The following is a 26,340-nucleotide window of genomic DNA, read 5'->3' on the forward strand; positions in this document are numbered from 1 at the left end:
GTGACCCGTGAGTTGGGATCAGTAGGGGTGGATGAGATGACTTGGGAGAATTTTGTGAGGAGGTTTGATCGGGAGTTTGCACCATCCATCGAGGTGTACCGTTCGGTGAGAGAGTTCCAGGATTTACAGCAGACCACCGAGACTGTGGCGTAGATCACCGCCAAGTTTCGAGAGAGGGCACTTTTGGTTCCGTAGTACTCTACGGATGAGGAGATGAAGAAGACTAGGTATCATTCCATGCTGAGAGATGATATTTGGGAGTTTGTGAGTTTTTAGGGTGCAATACCCTGAATGAGATGGTGAAGAAGGCCTGGGAACAGGAAATTGAGTTAGAGCTCCACACGAAGCAGAGCTGGAGCAGGTTCAGCCAGCACTAGGTCAGGCCAAGAAGCCTAAGACCTCCGATCCTTCCAGAAGGGTCCAGTAGGGACGTGGCCGTTGTGCCAAGTGTGGTAAGCCGCACAGTGGTGCCTACCGACAAGCAGGCTCAGGATGTTATGCATGTGGCCAGCCGGGTCATAGGAGCTGGGATTTCCCCAAGAAGAGCTTGATTTGTTTCCACCGCAACCAGACCGGTCATAAAAATTTCGATTGTCCGAGGTTGGTTTAGGGAGGAGAAGAGGTGGCGGCGCTTGCGCCTGCCACTATGAGGATTACAGATGGCCGCCCAATCAAGGTGGAAGCTCTTGTAGTGAAGAGTCGTGCATTTCAACTGACTACGAAGGAGGCCCAAAAAGCGCCAGACGTCATGACTGGTATGTTATCTATTCTGTCTAGTTTATTTTATTGTTATGCTTATTTTATTATGATTTTGTATAGGGACCTTCTTGGTCAATGGATTGTTGGCTCATGTTCTTTTTGATTCGGGGGCTACCCGATCATTCGTAGCTTATGCACTCAGCAAGAAGTTTTGGGATGCTCCAGGGACCTTGGATTCCCCACTTGAGGTGGATATTGCAGATGACCGCACCGTGAGTGCTGTGAGGGTATATTGGAGGAGCGTTCTAAAAGTGTTCGGGGAGAGGTTTTCTATCGACTTGGTTCTGATTTCTTTGTAGGGGTTGAAGGTGATCAACAGGATGGATTGTTTAGGGCCCAATGTATCCATGATAGACGGCAAGCGTCAGCTGGTGAAAGTTCGAACCCCAAGTGGGGGAGAACTGATTATTCATGGAGAGAGCCTCGCATGAGCCAGCTCTTTGTTTGTTTATGAGGGCTAAGAGGCTTCTTCAGCAGGGTTGTTTTGGGTTATTGGCTTTTGTTTCAAACACAAGGATTGAGACCTTGCCAGAGTTGAGCAGTGTTCTTATTGTGCGAGAATTTCCTGATGTATTTCCTAAGAAGTTGCCAGGGGTGCCTCCGGAGAGGCAAGTGGAGTTCCTCATTGATTTAGTGCCTGGTACGACTCTGATAGCCAAAGCACCGTATCGTCTAGCTCCACCTGAGATGCAGGAGTTGTCTATGCAACTTTAAGAGCTGCTAGACCAAGGATTTATTTGTTCGAGCAGTTCCCTATGGGGAGCACCAATTCTATTCGTGAAAAAGAATGATGTGTCACACAGGATGTGTATTGATTATTCGGAGCTGAAGAAGCTTACAGTGAAGAACCATTATTCGCTTCTAAGGATTGATGATTTGTTCGACCATCTTTAGGGTGCATCTTGGTTTTCCAAGATTGGTCTTCGGTCAGAGTATCACCAAATGAGGATTAGGGATGAGGACATACCGAAGACGGCCTTCAGAACTCGTTATGGTCATTATGAGTTTGTGTTGATTCCATTTGGGCTCATCAATTCTCCAACAACATTCATGGATCACATGAATTGGGTTTGTAGACCGATGTTGGATCGGTCCGTGATCTTCTTCATTGATGATATTTTGGTTTATTCTAAGACCAAGGAGCAGCACGAGCAACATTTGAGGGAGGTATTGGATACCTTGAGGATGGAGAGGTTGTACGCCAAATTCTCTAAATTTGATTTTTTTTTGTTGCGTGAGGTGCAGTTTTTGGGGCACATCATCAATCAGGAGGGTGTTTTGGTTGATCCAGCCAAAAATAAGGCGGTGATGCTTTGGGAGGTTCCGAAAAACGCATCTGAGATCCGGAGTTTCTTGGGTCTTGTAGGGTACTATCAGAGATTTATTCAGGATTTTTCCAAGATCGCCGTACCTTTGACCAAGTTGACCAAGAAAAGTGTGACATTTCGGCGGGGTCGAGATCAACAGTCGGCATTCGAGACCTTGAGGTAGAAATTATGTGAGGCCTTGATTCTAGCACTACCCGATAACATTGTAGTGTATTTTGATGCTTCTATTTTGGGATTAGGAGTGGTTCTGTTGCAGAGGGGGCATGGGATTACTTATGCTTCGAGACATTTGAAGCCCCAAGAGGCAAATTACCCCACTCATGACTTGAAATTGGGGGCGGAGGTGTTTTCCCTCAAGATCTGGAGACATTATTTGTATGGAGTCCGATGCACCATTTTCACTTATCACAAGAGTTTGAAGTATTTGATGGATCAGGACAATTTGAATATGTTGTAGAGGAGATGGCTCGATGTAGTAAAGGATTATGACCGTGAGATCCTGTACCATCCCGGGAAAGCCAAAGTAGTAGCCGATGCTTTGAGCCGTAAGATGGCAAGTGCCCCTATTCGAGATATGTGTTTGAGGATGACAATGATTTCACCTTTTTTTGATATGATTAAGGAGACACAAGTGGACGGTTTAAAAAGGGAGAACTGGAAGATCTAGCGGATTTGGGGGAAAATCCCGTTGTTTGTTCGAGATGGTCAAAGGTTATTGACTCCGTGTGGCAGAGTTTGGGTTCGCCTTCTAGGGGTGTGAGGCAAACAATCTTGGAGGAGGCTCACAAGTCCAAATTTTCTATCAATCCGGGGGCCACAAAGATGTATAGACACTTGAGATTGAGTTATTAGTGGACCTACATGAAGCGGGAGGTTGCGTAGTTTGTCGAGCGGTGTTTGATCTACAGGAAGGTCAATGCCGAGCATCAGAGGCCTCACGACAAGATGCAACCGCTACCTATTCCGATGTGGAAATGGGAAGAGATTTCTATGGATTTTATCACGAAGTTACCTAGGACGGCGTGGAGTGTGGATTCCATCTAGCTTATTGTGGACATGTTGACCAAGAGTGCTCATTTTATTCCGATCTCTGAGAGTCTCTCTGCCGAGAAATTAGCATATATTTATGTGCTGGAGGTGGTGGTTAGACACAGTGTGCCAGTATCTATATTCTCAGATCGTGATGTTCGTTTCACATCCAGGTTTTGGTGGAAGTTCCATGAGGAGTTGGGAACTCAGTTGCATTTCACCATTGCTTACCATCCCCTAGACCGACGGTCAGAGTGAGTGAACGATTCAGACGCTCGAGGATATGCTTCGGGAATGTGTATTGGATTTCAGAGGGAGTTGGGATACTTACCTTCCACTAGCAGTGTTTTTATACAACAATAGTTATCATGCTAATACTAACCGACCCCCGTTTGAGGCGCTTTATGGTCAGAGATGTAGTACTCTAGTTTGCTGTGGGCAGGTGGGGTGCCGAGTTATGGGAAGTACCGAAGTGGTGCTTAAGATGACCGAGTTGATTCAGCAGCTTCACAAGAGGCTTCAGACGACGCAGAGCAGGCAGAAGAACTATGCGGATAGCTGCAGATCGGACCTGTAGTTCCAGGTTGGGGACATGGTACTCTTGAAGGTGTCACCTTAGAAGGGTGTTATCTGGTTCAGGAGGCATGGCAAGTTGGGCCCCAAGTATATTGGCCCGTTTCGGATTATTTCCTGGGTGGGCAAGGTCCGCGGAGTCAGTTGGACTTGCCTGGGAAACTCGGGCAGATCCACAATACACTTCATGTTTCGCAGTTGCCGAAGTGTGTAACTGATGAGTTGATGGTTGTATCGCTATATGATATTCAGGTTAATGAGAGCCATAATTATGTGGAAAAGCCCATTGCGATTCTGGACAGAGAAACGAAAGCCCTTCAGAATAAGGAAGTGAAGTTAGTAAAGGTGCAATGGCAGCACCGAAGAGGCTCCGAATGGACCTAGGAGCCAGAGGATGAGATGAGGAAGCATTATCCAGACCTTTTTGCATCAGCAAACTTAGAGGAAGAAGTCTAGTCAAAGTGGGGGAGATTCGTAACGCTTGGTCCAAGTATTATTTCACTTCTCAACTTTGGGGTTTTTTGTGGGAACTCGACAAGTTGGGGAGCTCCATGTCGTCATGTAGAGAATTTTGTATCCACGACTTTTAAGGATCCAACTCGACGAGTTGATGGCTATTGATGAAACCCTAATTTTAAGGTGTTGCACCCTTTTTTAAAGGATTTTAACCCCTTGGTTGGCCTCCTTACCAGCCTCCCTTTGTCCAGAAAACCCTAAGTTCGTTATCCTTTCAAGATTGAGTGTATGAGCCTTAAGAATTGATTTTGGGTGGATCTTGGAAGGAGCTTGGAAGTTCGAAGCATCTTGTTTAGAAGGAGTATAGATCCAGAAACACTTCACCAAAGGCAGTCTTCTTGAGATATAAAGTTGACATCTTGCTTTGTTTTCTCCTAGATCTCTTTAATGGAAATTTTGGAATGTTTATGTGATTTTGTTTGGGCTAGCCAAGATGTTGAAGGGTCCAGGGGTTATTATGTTAGATCTAACCTCTTCATGACTTCTCATGGCTGAAAGTTGCAAAATTTTCCTAGTTCCAAGCCCTATTCATGTAGTAAGTCCCTCATTAAGTCCTTGTTAAGCTCTAGAGGGTAGTTGTAGCTTGCATGGACGTTATTGGGTGTATGGTGTTGCGTCTTGGGCTCGGTTCTTAGCCTTGTTTTGTATCCGGATTGGGCCTGTCCATCCGTGATTTATTTGTTAGGGTTTGAGTATTTATAGATGCTTGCATGCATCTTGGTACGTAAGGTTTTGGAGTCGATTATTCATAACGTTTATTGTTTTTATTGATTGTAACCCTAAAAGCCTCTACAACGGAAGTTCTTTGTCGAGCTCTACTGAGGCTTGAATCATTTGAATCATTAAGCATACTGTTGATTCCATCTCTTGTTTATTACTTTGTTTGAATCATTTTGCTAAACCTTTGTAAGATCTAAACGATCTAAGAGAATAATATCTCATCAATTGGTATCAGAGCAGGAGGCTGTGTAATTCATACACATCTCTTCTGTTATAGAAGTGATTAGGGTTTATTCCGCATGCATTGATATTTATTGAGCCGTCACTCCATTATAGACGTATCTCATTAATTATTAAATCTGCCCTAATATTACGTATTACAAAGTCTGATCTTATAACAGGTTAAACGATCAAGCATGGACGATTCTCAATCCAATCCAATCAACATTTCTAATAGCATCAGATCGACAACCAAGATTCCAATCCTCTAAACTCAAGATTATGAAGTGTGGACGCATCATTTTGAAGACTACGTTATTGAATCGGAGGACAACGGGTATCTCATATGGGAAGCAATCATAAATGGCCCATTTGCTCATTCAAAGACTTTGAAAATCATTAAAACTCAAAAAGAGTACAACGATTTGTTGAAAGATGTGAAAGACGTCGCTCCGGACGAAAAGGAGAAGTTTCAATGCAACATTAAGGCATTGAGACTAATCCGGTTTGCTCTTTAATCCGACACATTTCGTTTGGTTAGTTCATGTAGTACAGCGAAGGAAATCTGGGATAGGCTGAGAGAACTGTATTCGACAGATGAAGACCTGGAGCACTCGATTCAGACCCTTCTTCTCTCTGACTTTGGAGAGTTCAAGCAAAAGCCAGAGGAGTTAGTTACACAAACATTCGATCGGTTCAATCATCTTCTCAGTAAGATGATCAAACATGACATTGAAAGAAAGCTGATCGAACAGAAGGTTACTTTTTTAAATGGTCTAAGATCTGAACGGCGGGCGGTCGTATCAACAGTAAAGCACATGAACAGTTTAAATCTTATTCATTGGTGAAACTAGTAGGAATTCTGAAATCGCAGGAAAAGACGGTGTTGCAAGAAAAGAGTGTGGTCACAAACTTGGGATCTTTGGCCCTTCTGTCTAAAAGTAAGAATGCAGTAGAAGACGAAGATCTGGACCTAGGGGACCACGATCTAACTTCAGACGATTATGCTATGATGGTGTCCAATCCCAAAAGGTTCATTAAGAAGAAGTTCCCTACCAATAAGAACTGAAATTGGCAGGGAAGCTACAGTTCTAAAAAGGTGAAGGAGGAGTCGAAGACTGAACAACCTAAGAAAGAGGCGAAGGTGGAAGCTGATTTTGGTGTCAGCTGTTATTACTATGGAGGAAAGAATCATTACGCCAAAGATTGTGTTTTGAAGAAAATGGCGGAAAAAAGATGAGGAGAAAGATGAAGAAGCAATTCTCCTGAAAAAAGCTGGAGGAGATTAAACGGAAGAAAGCTGCTACTAATCCCTCTATGAATGCTCTTATTGTACAGGGTTCAGCAGATGATGATGAATTCGAGGGCGTTCAAGTCTGGTCAACCGACTCAGAGGATGATGAAGTGAGAAAGCCTTCTCATGGAAAGGCTTATGTTGCGAAGAGTGACGATATTAGTGGAAGATGTTTCATGGTGACGGATGTATCTCAGATGAGGGGATACAACACTGATGGTGGAAATGATGCAACCAAGGAACGAGAGGACGTATGCTTTATAGCAAACCCTCTTAGTGTGTAGATCAATGAGCTTGACGAATTGATCAAGAAGGTACAATCCATTTTTATTTCGTTTAATGTTCCACAAGCATCATACGAAAAAGAATTAATAAACTTGAATTCAAGAATTTCGAATCTAAATAGTTGTTTAACTCAAACACGGGTCACAAATTCTAATCTGACTGACCAAATGAGAAGGGTGTCATCCAAGAGTGAGGAGCGAAGGATGTGGATTGAGCAGAAGGAGTTGGAGCTAATTAAGTCTAGGGGTGAAAACATTTATTTGCAAAGAGACAATCTGAAATTGTTAAAACAAAGGAATGTTTTTTGTTTGATCGCTAAAAGGCTTTATGCTAACATGACTCAACTGAATCTAAATTGTGAAATAGGGCAGAAGATACATCGCATGATTCTACCCTTCCTTGATTTTAAGGAGGATGAAATCGATGCCGAAGCATACAACTGTGAAAGTGTCGTATCTTCCGATGATGTTAATCCTACTTATATGTATGGTCTGGACAAAATAGAATCTTTTTTAAAGTCCAAAGACCATAAGGACATGCTTAAAAATCTTGTGGATGAAAATGATAAGCTGAAACTTAGGACCGAAACCATACAAAAATTCGACTCATTGAGTACCAATTTAAGTTCAGAAAACAAAATTGATGTTGAAAACGCATCTAAACTTAATGAGGATGATGATATGAGTGAAATTTCTATAGAGGTTGAAGTCGACTGTTCTGAATTTGTCAAGAGCGAATCTGAAAACCACAAAAACCTGATTTCTGAAAATTCTGTGGAATTCGCTCGTTTGTCCAAAACTAAGTCCCCGGCCCTTAAAGAAAAGGTTGTTGTCTACCAAAAACTGAGAACCACACCAAATCAAGTGTATAAGGTCACAAGAGTAACCGAACATCAAACAGCCTAACTCACTACCATATTGAACAAAGATAATGCAGATGGTTGTGATGTGTTTTTCTGGTCAGCACCCATAGACAATGCAGACGAAACGGTTGGTCTGTCGGAGCAAACATCCTGGAAGACCAAAGGTAGATATGTGCCTGAACCGCTGAATAAGCCTACCAATTCTGACGTACCAAGTACAAGTGGCACAAAAGAAACTCATGTAGAAGAAGTCACCTCCACAAGCGAAACCTCACCTATGAAGAGTGAACCTGTTGCTCAGAAGCCGAAACAGAAGGCGAATATTCACAAACAACCCAAACAGGTGAAAAATCAAAAGCAACAGAGGAATCTGAGGTATAAGAAAAACCTCTCAGAGCGAAAACAATTTTGGTGCTCTCAAAACCCTCACTACGCTCACTTTGATGGAAACTCCAAGGCCAAAGAAGAAGAGAAACAGGATAAAGGAAGCTTCAATCATTTGGACCGAAAGAACCAAAAGAACACGTCTGGATCACAGATAGAACAAGACCAAGAGGACAGGTTCGGTCCTGTAAGAAACAACAACCCAAAGTCTTGTTTCAGTCCTCCAAATAACAGCAGACAAAAACCAGGGTTCATTCCATCTAACTTTTATAGCAGGAAACCCAGTTTCGGTTCAGAGACCCACAACAACCGAAAAATCGGTTTCGGTCCTTCTTCAAAAGAGAACCGAAGGTCAAGGTTCGGTCCCTCAAATGATTACAACAGAAAGGGTCATTTCAAATCTGAAGACAGGAGAGATTCCAATTCTAATTCCTCTAATTCTTCTCATTCTCCTTCTTCTTCTAAATCTAACTCTCGTCCTTCACCATGCTCTCAATTGTCAAAGGATTTGAAAGGAAAGACTAAAATTTCCTCAGCAAAAGAAGACCGAAAGCAAGCTAGCAACAAAACCCCTGAACCTAACTCCAATAAAATCAAAGTGTTCACAATTAAGAGGAAAGATCAAACAACATTAATAAAACGAACTTATCTTGTTGATGCTTCTCTTACTATTCCTGTTTTTGTAAAAGGCTCACGAGGACCCAAGCAACTCTGGGTTCCTAAATCTGCTTAACTTTTACAGGTTATAAGTGATGAGTAGTTTGACGAAGAATGGTACATAGACAGTGGCTGCTCACGTCACATGACAGGAAGGAAGGAAGAGCTAAGGGCGTTTCGGTCCCTTCATAATGGCGGCAATGTTAAGTTTGGTAACAACTCCTATGGCATGCTAAAGGGTTATGGAATGATAACAAATGGACACTTTACAATCAGGAAGGTGGCTTATGTTGAGGGGTTACAACATAACCTTACAAGCGTGTCTCAACTGGTGGGAGGTACTGGTCTTAAAGTTTCATTTGATGATGAAGGTTCAGAAATCATGGAGAAGAAATCCAACATGGTTATTGTCAAGTCAAAACGAAAAGGAGAGATGTTTCCTTTAAATCTTAACCCAATCAAAGGGAATCCTGCCATCTGTCTCTTGTCCAAAGCTCATTCAGACGAAAGTTGGTTATGGCACCAAAGGCTCTCACACCTCAACTTCAAAGACATCAATAAGCTCGTCATCGGTGATCATGTTCGTGGTCTTCCATTGCTCAAGTTTGATCGAGAACACTTATGTGCTGCTTGTGAAATGGGGAAACAAAGTCGCAAAAGTCACCCAACCATTATAAACACCAAAGTTGTTGAACAACTTGAGTTACTTCACATCGACTTATGTGGTCCATCATCCATCGAGAGCATTGGCGGTAATAAGTATATTCTTGTTATTGTTGATGATTTCTCACGGTTTACATGGCTGTTCTTTCTAAAGCATAAATCAGAGGCAACTCCCAAGTTGAAACTCTTTATCAAGCAGGTCGAAGTGCAATTGAGAAAAGTCATTCGAAACATCAGGAGCGATATGGATTGGAATTCAAGAATAAAGAATTCGAAGACTTCTTGGCAGAAAAGGGCACCAGTCACAATTTCTCAGCCCCATATACTCCTCAACAGAACGGGATTGTCGAAAGGCGAAACAGATCTTTATGTGAGGCAGCCCGAACCATGCTGAGTTTCGCCTCACTACCACTGTACTTCTGGGCAGACGCCATTGCTGCAGCCTGTTTCACTCAAAATAGGAGTTATCTCAACAAATGTTTCTCTGTCACCCCTTATGAGATTCTTAACAGTAGGAAGCCGAATGTCAAGTTCTTTCATGTGTTCGGCTCAAGGTGCTTTATTTTCAATTCAAAAGAACATCGCAACAAATTTGATGTCAAAGCAGACGAAGGCATTTTTATGGGGTACTCTCTTACTTCAAAGGCGTACAGGGTTCTGAATAAACGTTCCAAACGTATTGAAGAAACCTATTATGTAACATTCGATGATACCTACGTCAAGAAGTTGCAATCTATTGAAGGCAAAATGGGAGAGATCTTCTCTCAATCTGGTCAAGTCACAGCCACCATCTCTAATCTGTTTGATCAATTCATGGATTTGTTTGATGAACCAGAGAAAGCTATTCACTTTGTAGCCCAGGCAGCAGACAACAAGGTGGATCATCTTAAGAAGATTGTCGAAGACTCCACCAAACAGATGGATGAAGAAGAACCAGTTCGAAACGAACCTTCTCAGAGCAATACTTTAGTCGAAGGGGAGAAACATTTCTCTTCAGAACGACAAGATTCACATATCCAGGGGGAGAGTCCATCATTTTCAATCGGTGATAATCCTCATGACCAAAGGGAAACTCCAATCTTTGAAGGAACCGAAAGCCCTGCCAGATCCGACAGTCCGGTTGCACCCGAAAGTCCTGTAGCAACCGAAAGTCCAAAATCAACCAAAAGCCCTGCCAGACCCGACAGTCCGGTTGCACCCGAAAGTCCTGTAGCAACCGAAAGCCCGGAATCGCTTGGAAGCCCAGTAGCAGAAGAATTTTATGGTTCACCTCCAAATGATTCGTCATTTGTCGAGGGGGAGAATTCCACTTTGCTTTATGACGATGGTATTCAATCTGAGTTGGAAGAAGAGGTAAATGCTGAATTGGATCCCACTTATGATCCAAATTATCCTCCTCTCATCAAATGGACTAGAGATCACCCTACGTCTCAAATCGTGGGTGATGCATCTAAAAAGATTCTGACTAGATCACAACTGAAGGCGAAGCAAACTGTTTTATTCTCAAAAGTAGAATTCTGTATGTTTCATTCTTTTGTTTCAAAAATAGAGCCAAAAACCGTCAATACTGCTCTCGATCACTCTGATTGGGTTCAATCAATGCAAGACGAACTCAATGAGTTCGAAAGAAATAAGGTGTGGAGACTTATTCCTACACCAAAAGATGCCTCGGTAGTCGGTCTCAAATGGGTGTTCAGAAACAAAATGGACAAGGAGGGTAATGTAATCAGGAACAAGGCACGGTTAGTAGTGAAGGGTTATTGCCAGGAAGAAAGAATCGATTACGAAGAGGCATTCGCTCCGGTTGCAACGCTGGAATCTGTTCGATTATTTCTTGCCTATGCTGCACACAAGAACTTTGAAGTCTACCAAATGGATGTGAAGTGTGCCTTTCTAAATGGGGATCTTGAAGAAACCGTGTACGTGGAGCAACCTCCTGGTTTTGTAAACGAAAAGCATCCTAATCACTGCTATATCTTGGATAAGGCAGTTTGTGGTCTGAAACAAGCTCCTAGGGCATGGTATGAAACTTTAACTAAATTTTTAAAGATGTCTAAATTCAAACAAGGTTCGGTTGACCCAACCTTCTTCCGTAAAAAGGAAGGTAACCACCTTATGATCGTTCAAATCTATGTCGATGATATCATCTTCGGCGCAACGAATCCTAGCCTAACAACTGAATTCAGGAAGTTGATGGAGACAAAATTTGAAATGAGCTCAATGGGTCCGATTGACTTTTTCCTTTGTTTAAATATCAGACAGGGACCCGAAGGCATCTTTATCAACCAGGAAGCATACACAAAGACTCTTCTTGCTAAATTTGGCATGATGGGAGAATCAAAAGTCAAAGTCCCTATGACATTTGGCACCAAGCTCACACCTTCTTTAGAAAAACTGGCAATCGACATCACTTTATATTGACAAATGATTGGTTCCTTGATGTATCTCATAGCTAGCAGGCCCGATATAATGTTTTCAGTATGCTATTGTGCTAGATTTCAAGCAAATCCTCGGGTTCGGTTCACATGGGAACCGAAATGAACCGAACGCTCGGTCTATTTCGGGTGCGGTCCCATTGCACTTGGTTTCGTTCAATCTCAAAAGGTGTTGTCTATGGTTGTATACTTATGTACAATTGTTTTCCAAAATTTTTTTTTTAGGAACCGAAATGAAAAGAGCGTTCGGTCCATTTCGGGTTCAATTTTTTTTCTTTTTGGTTTGGTTTTTCTCTTTACAAAAATATCAAATCTCCAAAAAATTTTGCTTTCTTTAGTTCCTATTTTTGTTTATCATTCCTGGAATATCGATGGGGCAGGTATCATTCTCACACTTTATACTAGTTAAGCGTCCCTAGAAGCATGCTGCTGCATGTTGTCCAAAGCCTCAACTGATTTTGAATAAAGCCTTAATGACTAGGTATATACAAACCTTGTCTTCCCAATTAGGCTGATACATTTATTCTAATCATGAGCTACCTTACTCTTTTCTCATACGAGTCAAGAGTTTTCTGCTTGGTCACTATTTTTAGCAGAGGTACTTTGGTTTCTTTTCACCACCTCAAAAATTTTCTCCATCATATTTCGGTCCCATATAGTAACCCTTGAGACTCTCAGAAATAACCACTGAGGTTTATGGTTACACAATCTCTGTGTTTATGATCTTATCCTCGTGTCACTACGTGCTAAGTGAAACCCAAAATTCAATATCTAACATGAATTGACGGTAAACAATTACATTTGTAGTTGTATCATGAAATCTCTTTCTTTTGTGTGATTCTTATGAAATTGTTACTCACCATGACATTTCTTCCCATAGAATCCAGTTTTCATAGTTTGAGATTTCACAAACAAAATCTCCAACAAGTCACCACAAATACATCCCAACCTACTTGTTCAACAGACCACATCGGTCTCACAGGTACTTCGTTTGGTTTTGGTCTTATGTCAAGGTCCGGGATTCTAAACTGAAGCGAAAGCCACCCTTTTAAGCCTTATCAAAAGATGCCTTTCAACACTTCTTAACAAGTGTTTGATGGTAATTCAACGGGAATCCATACAGACACTTTAAAGTTTCTCTTGACTTTGAAGGAAGAGATTTGCGCCCGGGATCCACTGTTTTGTGTCTACATTGACATCACATATTCCCACATAGATGTTGTTTTCTTTCTTTATCTTTTGACACTCTATGCACGAAAATCTTTTGATTTTCCAAAAGTCTGGTTCGGTTCGATACATGCTATTTCCTCTTGTGTAGCTTTGGGTCTCAAATAAATACTTAATCAAAGACTGACGTGGCTCTTCTAATATCTTTGATTCTATCTCATGATAACAGCTATGTTAAAAGATAAGATGATGACTCAGCCGGAAGGTCAAAAGTTCAAAAAGGTGATATGATGGAAAGGCACGTTTAACGGCACATTTTTTCTCTCTCATGCGTCATCATCGTGGTTGCTAACAGTCACAATTCAGTCAATTCTGGAAACGTTTCGCGTTTCGAGAGGATTTGGGGGCTGATTCTTCTCTCTCCTCTACCCACGGTATAAAGGAATCATTCCTTGTTCCTTTACCACTTTACAGCAATCCAAAATCAGAGAGAAAACTAAGGCGATTTATCCTTTACTGTTCATCTTCTTCAACCCAACATTCAACAATGGCGGATTGTTCGTCTGTTCATGAAACTTCTCCTCGCACCCACATTCTCCCTATTCGACTTCAACAAAGCCTGGTGATTGACCTAAACCCTCTTGTATACAATCATTACATGTATCCCATCGTGGAGTGTCTCAAATACTCTCCAGTGGTTCTCGCCTTGTCGAAGGTGGAAATCGTACCCATGGAGTGTCTTTCCCCGGTATTCTCCACTGCTCATTATGACAAATCAGTGGATAGAATCTACTTCGACATTCTTTCCAACAAGACCTCCATATCCAAGCAACGTTTTTGCTGGCTTCTAGCGTTTGAACCTGATGAATCAAGGGTTAACCCTGATTCAATCTCTATGGGACAGTTATTCTCAATGTTCTACAACATGGGCTACACAGAAATCCTCACTACAGTAACGAAGTTTAAAAAGTCGTGTCTTCCTCCTCCATGGATCGGCTTCTTCACCATTCTATTCAAGGGATTATCTGAGAGGAGTGCTGGTTCTGATGGGGCCAGTAAATTGTTTATGACAATTCTCTACGGGTTGTACAATGGGATCAACCTAGATTATGGCTCGGCTCTCTGGCAACAGCTAATTCAAAGCCTTGCCTCCTCATCCCGTCATACTAAAGTATCCTATGCCAGATTTTGGACGCTCATCACCAAATGGGCAATGGACAAGCTTCATGTTCCCACTGTAGCCGATTCCCCCCTCTCCTCGATCAGTGTCTTCCACACCACCAAGATAATTGTCACTGATCCCACCAAGTTCTCTTTCATTGGATCCATTCCGGAGTCTATGTACGCCGGTGTGTCAAAGGAGAACATTATCATGAAGACCTACAAGGAATTTCGTCCTTCGGGTCTGAGGGAGCTGACTGCAGAGATGCTTCAGTCCATCCATGACGCAGATAAACCAGCTGCCAGGGGAAAGAAACCAGAAAAAGGGAAACTTAAGAAAAAGGCTAAAGGGCGAATGGTCCTTCTCCTAAGAAGCGAAAACCCTCAAAGACAGATCAATCACCCCCACCAAAAAGGAAGAAAAACCAGCCGAGGAGGAAACTAATTCTCGCTTCTTCCTCAAGCGATTCAGAGGCTGACAAGTCTGACTCATAGGAATCAGATCGAGGTGATACTCCTCCCCATTCACCTTCACATGAGGTACTAGTTTCATCCAAACCTATTTCCCCTCCTCCTACCACCATACCTATTTCCATTCCCATCATAACCTCATCTATTTCCATTCCCCCTATAACTACTCCTATTTCTATTCCCCTCATACCTACCACTATTTCCATTCCCCCGATAACCTCTTCTAACCCTATACCACCCACCTCTATTCCTATACCACCACCCATTTTCACTGAAGCCACCCAAACAACTATCAGTGAGGTTCGAACCAACGTATCTGATACAGGGGATCGGACTTCAGCACCCGAAACCACCTTCACCACCGAGCCATTTTCTACACCTGAACCTACCCCTACCACTGAACCTCCAACATCACCCTTATCTCCCACTCCCTCAGCAGAAACCGAGACATTTTTGGGTGGGGAGGATATGACCTTTGATTCCACATACTACAGCCCTTACTGGATCCAAAGAGATGATGATGATGATGCTCCTGTCACCAAAAAGCAGATCAAAGAACTTCATGAGAAAATTGACAATCTCATCGCTTCTTCCTCCTCCTCTCGGTCCCACGTGACAGAGGTTGCTATTTAGAAAATAGTGGATGACTTCACCAACAAACATGAAGCTTCCATCACCTCTGCCAATGCTGCCATTGATGCATCCTCAAAGGCATGCTCAGCTGCGACCGAAAAAGTCGAAAAACTATTCAAAGATGCTACAATTTTTCTGGAGTCTTTGCAGGGAGCTGCCGAAACCAATGCATAGAAGGTCAATTCTACTATTACGAAGCTGACCACTTTGTTTGCCACTGAACAACAGAACTTTGCTAGTCTTCGACAGACTATTGAAGCAGACCATAAATCCTTCCAGTCCAGCATTGACGAGCGTCTCTCCAAACTCCAACAGGATCTGGCCACAGAAAATTCTGTAATGGATGCTCTGGATCGCAAAACCTCTGCGCTTAAAGCCAAGAACCTTCTTCTTTCTCAATCTAGGAAGGAGGTTGATACTCTTCTGTCAGAGCGAGCAGTGATCAAAAGTTATGTTTCGGATGTCCACAACGCCCTTTCTAACATCCTTGAAGCGCATGACCCGATTCTCAACTACTCGGTGAGGCGAACCCTGCATGAGAAGCTTGCTCCTGCACTTGCCATGCTCAGCCGAATTGAGGGGCTTCCTGAGCCTGTGGCCTATCCAAAACAAGCGGGAGAAGACAGTCCAAAGGGAAGTGATCAATCTCAACCTCCTCCTGTTTCCACAGCTCAATCCCAACCGCCTCCCATCTCTTCATCTACTCTAACCAAAGCAACCGAACCACCAACTGGTCATGCATCAGGTTCGGGTGCTAAAGATAAAGGCAAGAAGGTCACTGGTGATAGTGATGGAGATGAAGATAAAGAAACGATTGCAGAGATCTTGAAGAAGCAGGACAGGGACAAAGAACTGGATTTGAACGCTCGGGTTGCTAAGGATGCCGAGGCAAATGAAAGGAGGATGAAGGAGGCTCATGATCTCCTTGAAAGTCGAAAAACTCTGTTCCCTCCTTGGGCTCTTGAAAAGCTTATCAAAGAAGCAATCGAGTCTCCAAGTCTCCTCTGGCTAGAACCTGTGATCTCACTGGATCGAGACAATTCTGTCGACTCACAGTTCAACATGCCCCTGACCCGAAAGGCCTTCATCTTTCATGCTTTCGGCCACATTGCTGAAGTCCCTCATCCACACCCGAAGGTTGGCAGGGAGTTGACTGATTTCTACCTGAGGTATGCTCAGCCTCAGTACAAAACATGGAGTGCACAGAAAATCATCAACGCCCGGGTTCTCAAACCTGCAAAAGAGGGCAACTTCATCAATGTTCGATTCAAAATCTTGAGAGGATTAGAGAAAACAGAACATGCCATTTCTCTTGCTGATCTTCCCAACTTAAATCCTCATGATTGGATCATTCTGCACAATATCCTCCTCGCCAATGAAAAAGAATATGAGCCGATCATAGATCACATAAAAAGGATGTTGGGCTGCTATGTCATGGAGGTTGCCAAGCTGGATCAAGAAATCGCAAATGTCCTCAGAAAGAAGCCTATCGTCGCCCCAGTCGGTTCTGCAAGTGATTTGAACAAAATGCAGATGGGGAGGATTGACTCGAAGCGAAACTCGGTCATGTTCACAAGAGGAGAAGGCCAGAAGTGTTTGTTTGCCTTAGCGGATAAACATCTTTACTCTACATCTTGTCTGGAGCATGTTCTGGGGATCATCCATCGATGCAGGCAAAACTCTGACAGTGATAAGAAATACTTCAACGATATGATCCAGTGGTATATTCGGTTCAGGGTAACTCTTCTCGCCATCATTCCTTGCTTATTCAATGTTACAAAGAAGGCTGATGCTGTTGGGTCTAGTAAGCCGAAGTAGAGTCTCACCCCATTTGACGCAAAGGGGGAGATTGTTGGGTGTATGGTGTTGCGTCTTGGGCTCGGTTCTTAGCCCTGTTTTGTATCCGGATTGGGCCTGTCCATCCGTGATTTATTTGTTAGGGTTTGATTATTTATAGATGCTTGCATGCATCTTGGTACGTAAGGTTTTGGAGTCGATTATTCATAACGTTTATTGTTTTTATTGATTGTAACCCTAAAAGCCTCTACAGCGGAAGTTCTTTGTCGAGCTCTGCTGAGGCTTGAATCATTTGAATCATTAAGCATACTATTGATTCCATCTCTTGTTTATTACTTTGTTTGAATTGTTTTGCTAAACCTTTGTAAGATCTAAACGGTCTAAGAGATTAATATCTCATCAGACGTAAAGTTGGAAACTTTACGTGATTATCCATCCTGTGGACTAGATCTGTGTTATGGGGCTATATTGGGAGAGTTCAAGGACTTTATAGATTAAGAATCTCTCTATAGAGCTTAGGGCTTGAGTTTGGTTTTATTTAGATGGTTCTTAAGGGCAAAGTTGGAAACTTTACCCTTCTAGACATCATTTAGGACGAGATCTGAGATTTGGAGTCCCTAGATTCGATGGTATCAGCTTAATGCATTAAGAGGTTGGATTTCTGGCTAACTCGACGAGTTGAAGGACAAGTCAGCGAGTTTGGTCAACTCTAGATGTTGACTTTAACCTTTGAACTTAGTCTTTGACCAAGTTTGACCTTTAAGGGGTTTTGGGGCATTTTGAGTTGTATTTAAGAACTTGTTTCTATTTTTGGGTTGCATAGAGTGGATATTGGAGTCCCGACCTAGTCAGCTTCCGTGTAGTATTGAGGTGTGTCTTCTCACCACACTCATGAGTCGAAGGCACCAAGGCCGACCCATTAATTGATATGAGATGTTTTTTTTGGAAACATATAATGGTTTGTTATTTCTTTTATGTATGGGTTCTTGTAAAGACCATGGGGGAGCCCATTGCACTTGGCAAGACCATGGGGGAGCCCATGACATGAGGGTATAAGACCATGGGGGAGCCCATGACATTCCATTGATGACCATGGAGGGAGTCCATGGCAAACTTGTTTGTATATGTATGAGCATTACATTATGAGATTATATGATTTATGTGATTGGGAAACTCACTAAGGTTGTGCTTACAATTTTATTGAATGTTTTAGGTACCTCTATTGATAAGGGCAAGGGCCCGACTTGATGACGTGACGTGCATTCCAGTGTTTTCACATTTAACTCTTTGTACTTTGAATTCAAAAATAAAATTAATATATATATATATATATATATATATATATATATATATATATATAGGGATCTTTTTATACTTCCTATGGATAGTGTTTATGAAATTAAAAGTTTAAAAATTTTCTAAAAAATTGGGTTGTTACAGATGAAATGCTTCCACAAAATCAAGTATGTTTTTTAAGTAGTAAATACTATGAATGAGAGTCTTGAACTGATTTATTAATTTGTGAATTAAAGTTTTGAAATGTATGTTTTAAGTTGAGAATACGGTCCTGAATGTAAATTTTTTTGTTTTAAACTTTGAATTTATTATATTAAATTATGAATTTTGTGTATTATACTGCGAATTGATTATATTAATATGAGAATTGATTGTATTTATCTATGAATTAATGGTATTAATCTGTGAATGAATTGTATTAAGCTGTGAATTTAATACGATTTTTTTGCTTCTAAAATATAAAATGAAAGTTGCATTATACACACATCTTATTTTATAATTGTAAATAAAGTATGTAAAGATTAAACTGTGTATGTTTGTGTAAATAAACTTTTAAATAAGTACTATCCTATAGATCTAAAGATATAAATGTAAGTTTGAAATTGATAATTTCTTATGAAAGTATAATTCGTGTGTATTAAATAGTGAATTTATCATATTAAACTGTGACTTTTGCATACTAAACTATGAATTGATTGTATTAAGTTGTGAATTGATTCTATTAAGCTATGAATTTTGTGTTAAAATATGAAAAATTTATCAATGAATGTTGTGATATATACACTAAAGTTTCAATATTTTCAACGATTTGACAAAAAAGTCCTAAACTTTATTTTTTTTACAGTAAGGTCCTTGCAATCGACAATTTTTGATGTGTTTACCCTTTTTTCTCGGTTAGCCAGTAAATAAGACTTTACTATAAAAAAAAGTGTAGGATTATTTTTGTCAAATCGTGAATTAGGACTTTACCGTAAAAAAAATAAAGTTTAGGACTTTTTTGTCAAATCATTGAAAATATTATGAATTTAGTGTATATCCTTTTTTTGTTACAAATTTAATTGTATGATAGTCTTTAAGTATAAGAGTTACTAAAACATGCTCTGGTCTGTTGGATTCTATTGAAATCTTTAACATTTGCTTCTTTTTAAATAGTTTTTTTTTAATCTCAACAAACTGACATTAAAAAAATAGAGATAATCAAGAAAGAAAGAAAGAACTAGGGTTGTCTTGGCTTTTTGCAGTCCTAAAAATAGAGAACTAAGAAACTGTAAAAAAACAAAACTGCCTTTGTTACCCCTTCTCCATATTCACGCCCTTTTAACTAGGCAGGTGTTGTTTGTATTTGTATAATCTGTTCCCTCTTTCAGTTTTGGATTTGGCGGCGAACCAAAAAGAAAACTTTACAAGTCTTCTCACCCTATCTCGCTCTCTCTTTTGCATTTATTTCCCCTGATCGTGATTGTATCAGTTTAAAGATGATGATGGTAAGAAAAATAGTGGCGTTGCCACGAAAATCACAACTAAAAGTTCTTGAGCTATGAAAATACACTAAACTCCTAATATTTTCAACGATTTGACAAGAAAGTCTTATACTTTATTTTCTTTGATACTAAATCCCAATTACTGGCTAACCGGAAAAAGGGTAAAGATGTTAAAAACTGCTGGTAACGGATGGTTGCGACGATGGCATAGGTGGTTGGTGATAGCATATGGTAGTTGGTGGTGGTGGAGGTAGAGTTTGAGTTTGACTTCTCTGAATATATGAATTAGTGTATAATGGAATATATTAACTTGTGAATTTTATATATTAAACCGATAATAGATTGTATCGGTTGTGTATTTTATTTAAAATTTGTGTTAAAATATGATGAAATGCATTCATGAAAATAATAGAATGTGAAGTAGTGAATTAATATTTTATTAAACTATAAATAAGTCTTATAAACGATATATTTTTTCTAAAGAGATTTACAATTCAAAAAAGGAAAAATGAATTTATCAAGGCACAATTTCATTTTTTTTATTAAATTTTGTGTATTAGGCTGTAAAAATAAAAATGTATATGTTAAAAGTTAATACAAGAGAAATATGAGATATAGTGTTTGCTCCATAAAGATGTGAATATGACTAAAAAATTTCACTGAATTTGTTACTCCGGTGGCGGTCCAATGGTGGTATGGTGGTGGTCCTATGACAAGTGGCAACTAATTATGAACTAAGGAGTAAAAAAGTTTGTTTAATATAATATTAATATATCATTTGTTTAAAATACCCTCAATGAAAACATCTAAAAATGTTTCTTTGCGTTCTTAACCATTTTTTGTTCTTAAAGACACACACAGAGAGAGAGAGAGAGGTAGACACAAATGTGGATGAACAAATATTATGTGGATCTAGGATTAATATGAGCTAAGTATTATTTAATTTTATTAAATAATTAATTAAATCACTACCATTTAATTTAGGCAAATTACTTTATTTAAAATCCTATTGTCTCTTCCATCGACACCAACAAAATTTTATCCCCACTGCTTGCATCGAGATTTACTGAACCACCTCTAGCTAGCACATCCTCTCTCCTGTGAAGCTACGACTGGAGCGCCGCAACCCACCGTAGACCTTCGGCCCCATCAGTGACTCAAGAACTCCATCTTTCGTCTCTGTTCTCTCTCTCTCTCTCTCTCTCTCTCTCTCTCTCTTTCTCTTTCTCTCTCTCTCTCTCTCTCTCTCTCTCTCTCTCGTTCCAAAAGCCTTGAGTAGGTTTAAGTCAAGAAAAGAGAAAAAATCGTGATTTGGTTTTTCTACATTTGAATCATCACCGGATCGAGGCTATATGGATTTAGACTTTGAGCTAGGAAATCGAGAATCCGACAGCAGTGGAGGCAGTGGTGGTGGTAGGAAGGGTTTAATTATTGTCATCGTCAAGAATAGGACTCAATTTGACTGTGTGTTTCATCGATTCAGCCGACCCTATTCTCTTAGCCATCATCGATTTCTCCCAGGTAAGTTCTCGATTCCACAAAATCAGTTCTTTTCCATTAATCCTTATTATATTTTTCCTATGTTTTTTACGCTTTTAGCTTGTTTTTAGAGTAGTTTTCAATTTTGAATCAAACAGATAGGTCAATTTTCCCCTTCAGGTTTGATCTAAAGAAATAAGGTATCCTATTTGTATTGATTCAGATCATGTTCCTAGCGCTTTTTTTAATATTCTATACTACTTTTTCACAAATTTATCCATAGATAATTTTTGTGATTTTATTCGTGTTTCAATATTTTTCAATTCCATCATCATTATATGTTAACTAATGATAGTAAAATACTAACTGCTAGAAAAGCCAAAATCAAGTTGACCAGTGCAATTGTTCTTGTTTTCAAGACAATTTACTTTTTACTCATTGTTTCTGTCTTTTAGCCTTGTATATAACTATACAAAATCATAACGAAACTAATCACAAATCATGGATGATGCAATTACAAAATCAGATAACTAAATCACCTAAACAAGTAACTGCTAAACTCTTCTAATTTTCAATAAACAAAGTATTTGTATAAATGGACAATTGGTCCATGAAGCCATCAATTGTATGTATTTATATTCTTGAACTTCATTATTTGTATGTGTTTTGTTTCAGGAACACTCAGAAAGTAGCAAAGTTGTTTGGAACAACAATGATAGATGGAAATAAACAGACAATTTCATAATAATTGAGATTCACCACACCAAAATGTCAAAATATAACAGCATGAAACAAGGGTGAGAATGAGATTCTTTCATGAATGACATTGTATTCTTATAGAATGAAGAATTTTTCAAGAATGACTTACTATAAAACTTGTATTCTTATAAAATGTGACAAAAATTCAAAAAATGACATTATATTTATATAGAATGTGACAGTAAAAATTATTTTTTAATTTATTTTTGAATCTTAGATTCTTCAATAATGTTAATAATAAATGATTATTTTTTAAGAATGTTATTATTCTTCAATTTATGGTTCAAAATTTTGTTATTCTTCAAAATGTTTATTCAATCAGAACATGTATTCTATTAGAATATGTATTTTAAACTCTTGGTCATATATATATATATATATATATATATATATATATATATATATATATATATCCCTATACTAATAAAAGAGTAGTCATTTTGTCTTGTGTCACTATATTAGACTTCTTAATTAATATAATGTCACTTGTCATTTTATTAGTTCTCCATTTTAAATTTGTTAGACCTCCTAATAATATGATGTTATTTGTCAATCTATTTATTCTCCATTTTAAATTTTAAATTTTATATTATTGCTTTTATTAATTCACAAATAAAAAATGTCTAATATATATGCCTATACTAATAAAAGAGTAGTCATTTTGCCATGTGTCACTATATTAGACCTCTTAATTAATATGATGTCACTTGTCATTCTATTAGTTATCCATTTTAAATTTATTAGACCTCCTAATTAATGTGATGTTATTTGTCAATCTATTTATTCTCCATTTTAAATTTTAAATTTTATATTATTGATTTCATTAATTCACAAATAAAAAATGTCTAATATATATTAAAAATTAATTATATATATTTATTTGAATCAACGATTATAATTTCACAAAGCTAATAAAAATATATCGTACTTAATAATTTATTTAAAATAATTAATTATTAATTTTGAGGTTTTACTATAAAATTTCAATTAATTATATAACCGTGGTTGTCGCGGGTTATAAACTAGTATATATATATATATATATATATATATATATATATATATATATATATATATATATATATATATATTGTGATGAGAGCGAATAAGATACTTTTTAATTAATCAATTTGCCCATTAAATTCTCTGTGACCATCCATGTATTAAAGTTGTATGCATCTTGTAATCATGATGCCCTAAGTGGTAACACCATTTCAAGTGTTTTTTTCTTTAATTCAATGGTTCTCCTTCAATGATTTGGTCAACCCTTTGATCGGGGAGTATTGTACACTAAAATGTAGTATCTCAATCTCACACACATATATATATATATATATATATATATATATATATATATATATATATATATATATATATATATATATATATATATATACATGAACATATTGAAGATTTGTTTTTAATAAGAAAATGTTATAAACAATTAAAACATGCATTTATATAAGAACTTTTGTTTAACAAATTAAAAAAAAATATGTATAGATGAAATGTGTATATATTCAAAATTCATATATACATTTTTTTTAAAATTTGTTCAAACCGAAGTTCTTATACATGTACGTTTTAGAGGATTAGAGGTGTATAAACTTTCATTTTGAAAAAAAATCTACAACAAAAAAGATTTTAAGGTTCTTACGAATAAATAGATTCTCTAAGAATCCTCTCTTTCTTTCTCTCTCTCTCTCTCTCTCTCTCTCTATATATATATATATATATATATATATATATATATATATATATATATATATATATATATATATATATATATATATATATATATATATACACACACACACATACACTAGATGTGTGTCCGCACAGAGCGGCGATAATAAATAATTATTTCTGCGAATAATTTCTTATGGGAAAATAGTTATTAAATTTTGTTATTAGTTATTATGTGTATACCTTATGTTTTTGTTTAGACCTTATATTTATATTGCCTATTTATACTAATGATTTGAATTAATCAATATTGATGTTTAGTTTAACAAAGAAAAAATAAATTTCTGTACATGAATTTAATATTTTAAAATTTTCATTTTGTTCCAAATTGAATTTCTTATTTATTTTCCTTAATTCAATTCTTTAAACTTTCGGCAAGTATTAATGGATTATTTATGCATAATTGATTTGTACAAAAAGTTTTGTAATTTATAGCTCTTAAAATTCAAGATATGACTAATATGCTTTATAGTATTGTATTATATATATATATATATATATATATATATATATATATATATATATATATATATATATATGCTCCGTAATAAATGAAAATAATTCTGCCACTTGTCATCCTCTTATCTATTATGTCACTTGTAATTTTGTGTTTTTTTTCTATTTTTTTAAATTTTATATAATAATTAAATGTAGTAAATGTAATAATAAATGTATATCTATTCATTAATGCAACTTTCCTTATAATTTCTAAATTTCTAAAATAAATTCAATTATTTTAGTTTTTTATTTATTTAAATTATTAGTTTAAATTTAAAGGATAAATAAGCACTACAATTTAAATAATTAATATTTTATATTTTTTCTTATAAATTTAAATTTTCGGTAATATTTTATATTATTTATTTTTAAGTAATATATATATATATATATATATATATATATATATATATATATATATATATATGGATGGAAAAAACTATACTTGATGGGGAACCCGATACACGTACCTGGTTTGAGAGGGGATAGGGAATTCCTAAATAAAAAAGTGGGCATGGGGCGGGGATACCCCTATCCCCCCGATCATCAGACCCATCTATATATTATTATAAGAAAAATATACAAAACATATATTTATAGTAAAATTTACAATACCTAAAATTTGATCAAAGTAAACTAACTCATTATTAGCTACTTGGTGGGAATTATATTTTTTCTTTTTCTGTAACGCCCCGATTTTCAAGTATTGAGTTATGTTGAATCTTTTTGGTCTTTGGGTCTACTCGACGAGTTGGTTGCCCTACTCGTCGAGTAGTAGCGGGTTGGTCCACGCGTTTTAGTGACCTACTCGCCGAGTCCAAGAAGGGACTCGACGAGTAGGAGCTGGCAGATGAAACCCTAAATCCCTGGGTTTTACACCCTATTTAAAGAAGCACAAGCCTCCTTTGGCCTCTCTACGGTCCCTTGAGAGTCCAGAAAGGCCCTAACTTGAGTGTGTGTGTATTCTTTGGAGGTTTAAGCTTGAAGGGAAGTTTTGGTGAAGGACTCAGTTGGGAAGCAAGCTAGTTGAAGCAAGAGTTTGAGGGTTTCAAGTTCTGCATCAGAAAGGGCTCTCTTGAAGGTATTAGATCGTTTTTCCCTTGGCTCATATTCTCCTAAACCCTTTTGTGCATGATTTTAGGAAAGGGTTCTTGTGTTTAAGCCAAGATCCAAAGTTGTAACTTCAGATTTTGACTCCCCTTGGCTTCTAGATTCATAAAGCCATTAGTCTTGTCTAGTATGAGCCTTCCCCCAAGGATGTGACTTCATTGCAAGCTTAGTTGTGCCATTTTAGGGTCTTAAAGCTTTACATTCACGTAAAGTTTGTAACTTTACGTGATAAGCATGCCTAAGAAAGTTGGATCTGCAATTTGGGGCCTTGGCATGGCTTAAAAAGTGTCTGCATGGTTAAAGGGATGAAGGGACTCGGCGAGTCATATAAAGATAGACATTGAACTCGATGAGTCTGATGAAGATTACCATAGACCCGACGAGTTGGATTAACAACTCGACGAGTCGGTTATGTTTCCCAGATTGATAAATGCATGTAAACCTATCGAGTTGCAAGAAGGAAACTTGACGAGTGGCCTTAGGGTTTGATCGCGAACGTTAGGAACTCGACGAGTCATTCCGTAGACTCGGCGAGTGAACGAGTATCTCGAGGAACTCGGTGAGTAGCGGAGGGTACTCGACGAGTAAGGGTCAACATGGACTGTTGACCTTGATTGTTGACTTTAACTAGGACCAGGGGTTGACTATTTGACTTAGGGGGTACCTTGAAGAGTTGGGAACTTACGAGTATGGTTATACTATGATAATAGGTGGTGGAGTTTGTGGCACTGATCTGAGAGTTGGAGTTTATTTACCGAGTCGGCATTTGCAAGGTGAGTTATCCTCACTATACTAAGGGGTCTAAGGCACCAAGGCCAACCCATTGAATATGTTATCCTAGCAGTGTTAGTATGTTGAGTATGAAGTTAATGTTGCATGCTCAGTGGTTATGCCAGTTAGGTAGATCTGTAGGACTACCTGTGTTATATGATTATCTACATGCTTAGTGGTTATGCCAGTTAGGTAGATTTGTAGGACTACCTGTGTTATATGATTATCTACATGCTTAGTGGTTATG

At 38.3% G+C, this 26,340-nt stretch overlaps 1 protein-coding gene across 1 annotated transcript; it reads left to right on the forward strand.

Moving 5' to 3' along the window:
* Positions 1–7,862: 7,862 nt before the first annotated feature.
* LOC111879649 (uncharacterized) lies at positions 7,863–8,729 on the forward strand. The gene is made up of 2 exons (XM_023876107.1): positions 7,863–8,567; positions 8,712–8,729. The coding sequence occupies exons 1-2, from the start codon at positions 7,863–7,865 to the stop codon at positions 8,727–8,729; spliced, it is 723 nt and encodes a 240-aa protein (XP_023731875.1).
* The last annotated feature ends 17,611 nt before the right edge of the window (positions 8,730–26,340 follow it).

Source organism: Lactuca sativa, chromosome 6, assembly GCF_002870075.4.
Source record: "Lactuca sativa cultivar Salinas chromosome 6, Lsat_Salinas_v11, whole genome shotgun sequence".
NCBI lineage: Eukaryota > Viridiplantae > Streptophyta > Magnoliopsida > Asterales > Asteraceae > Lactuca > Lactuca sativa.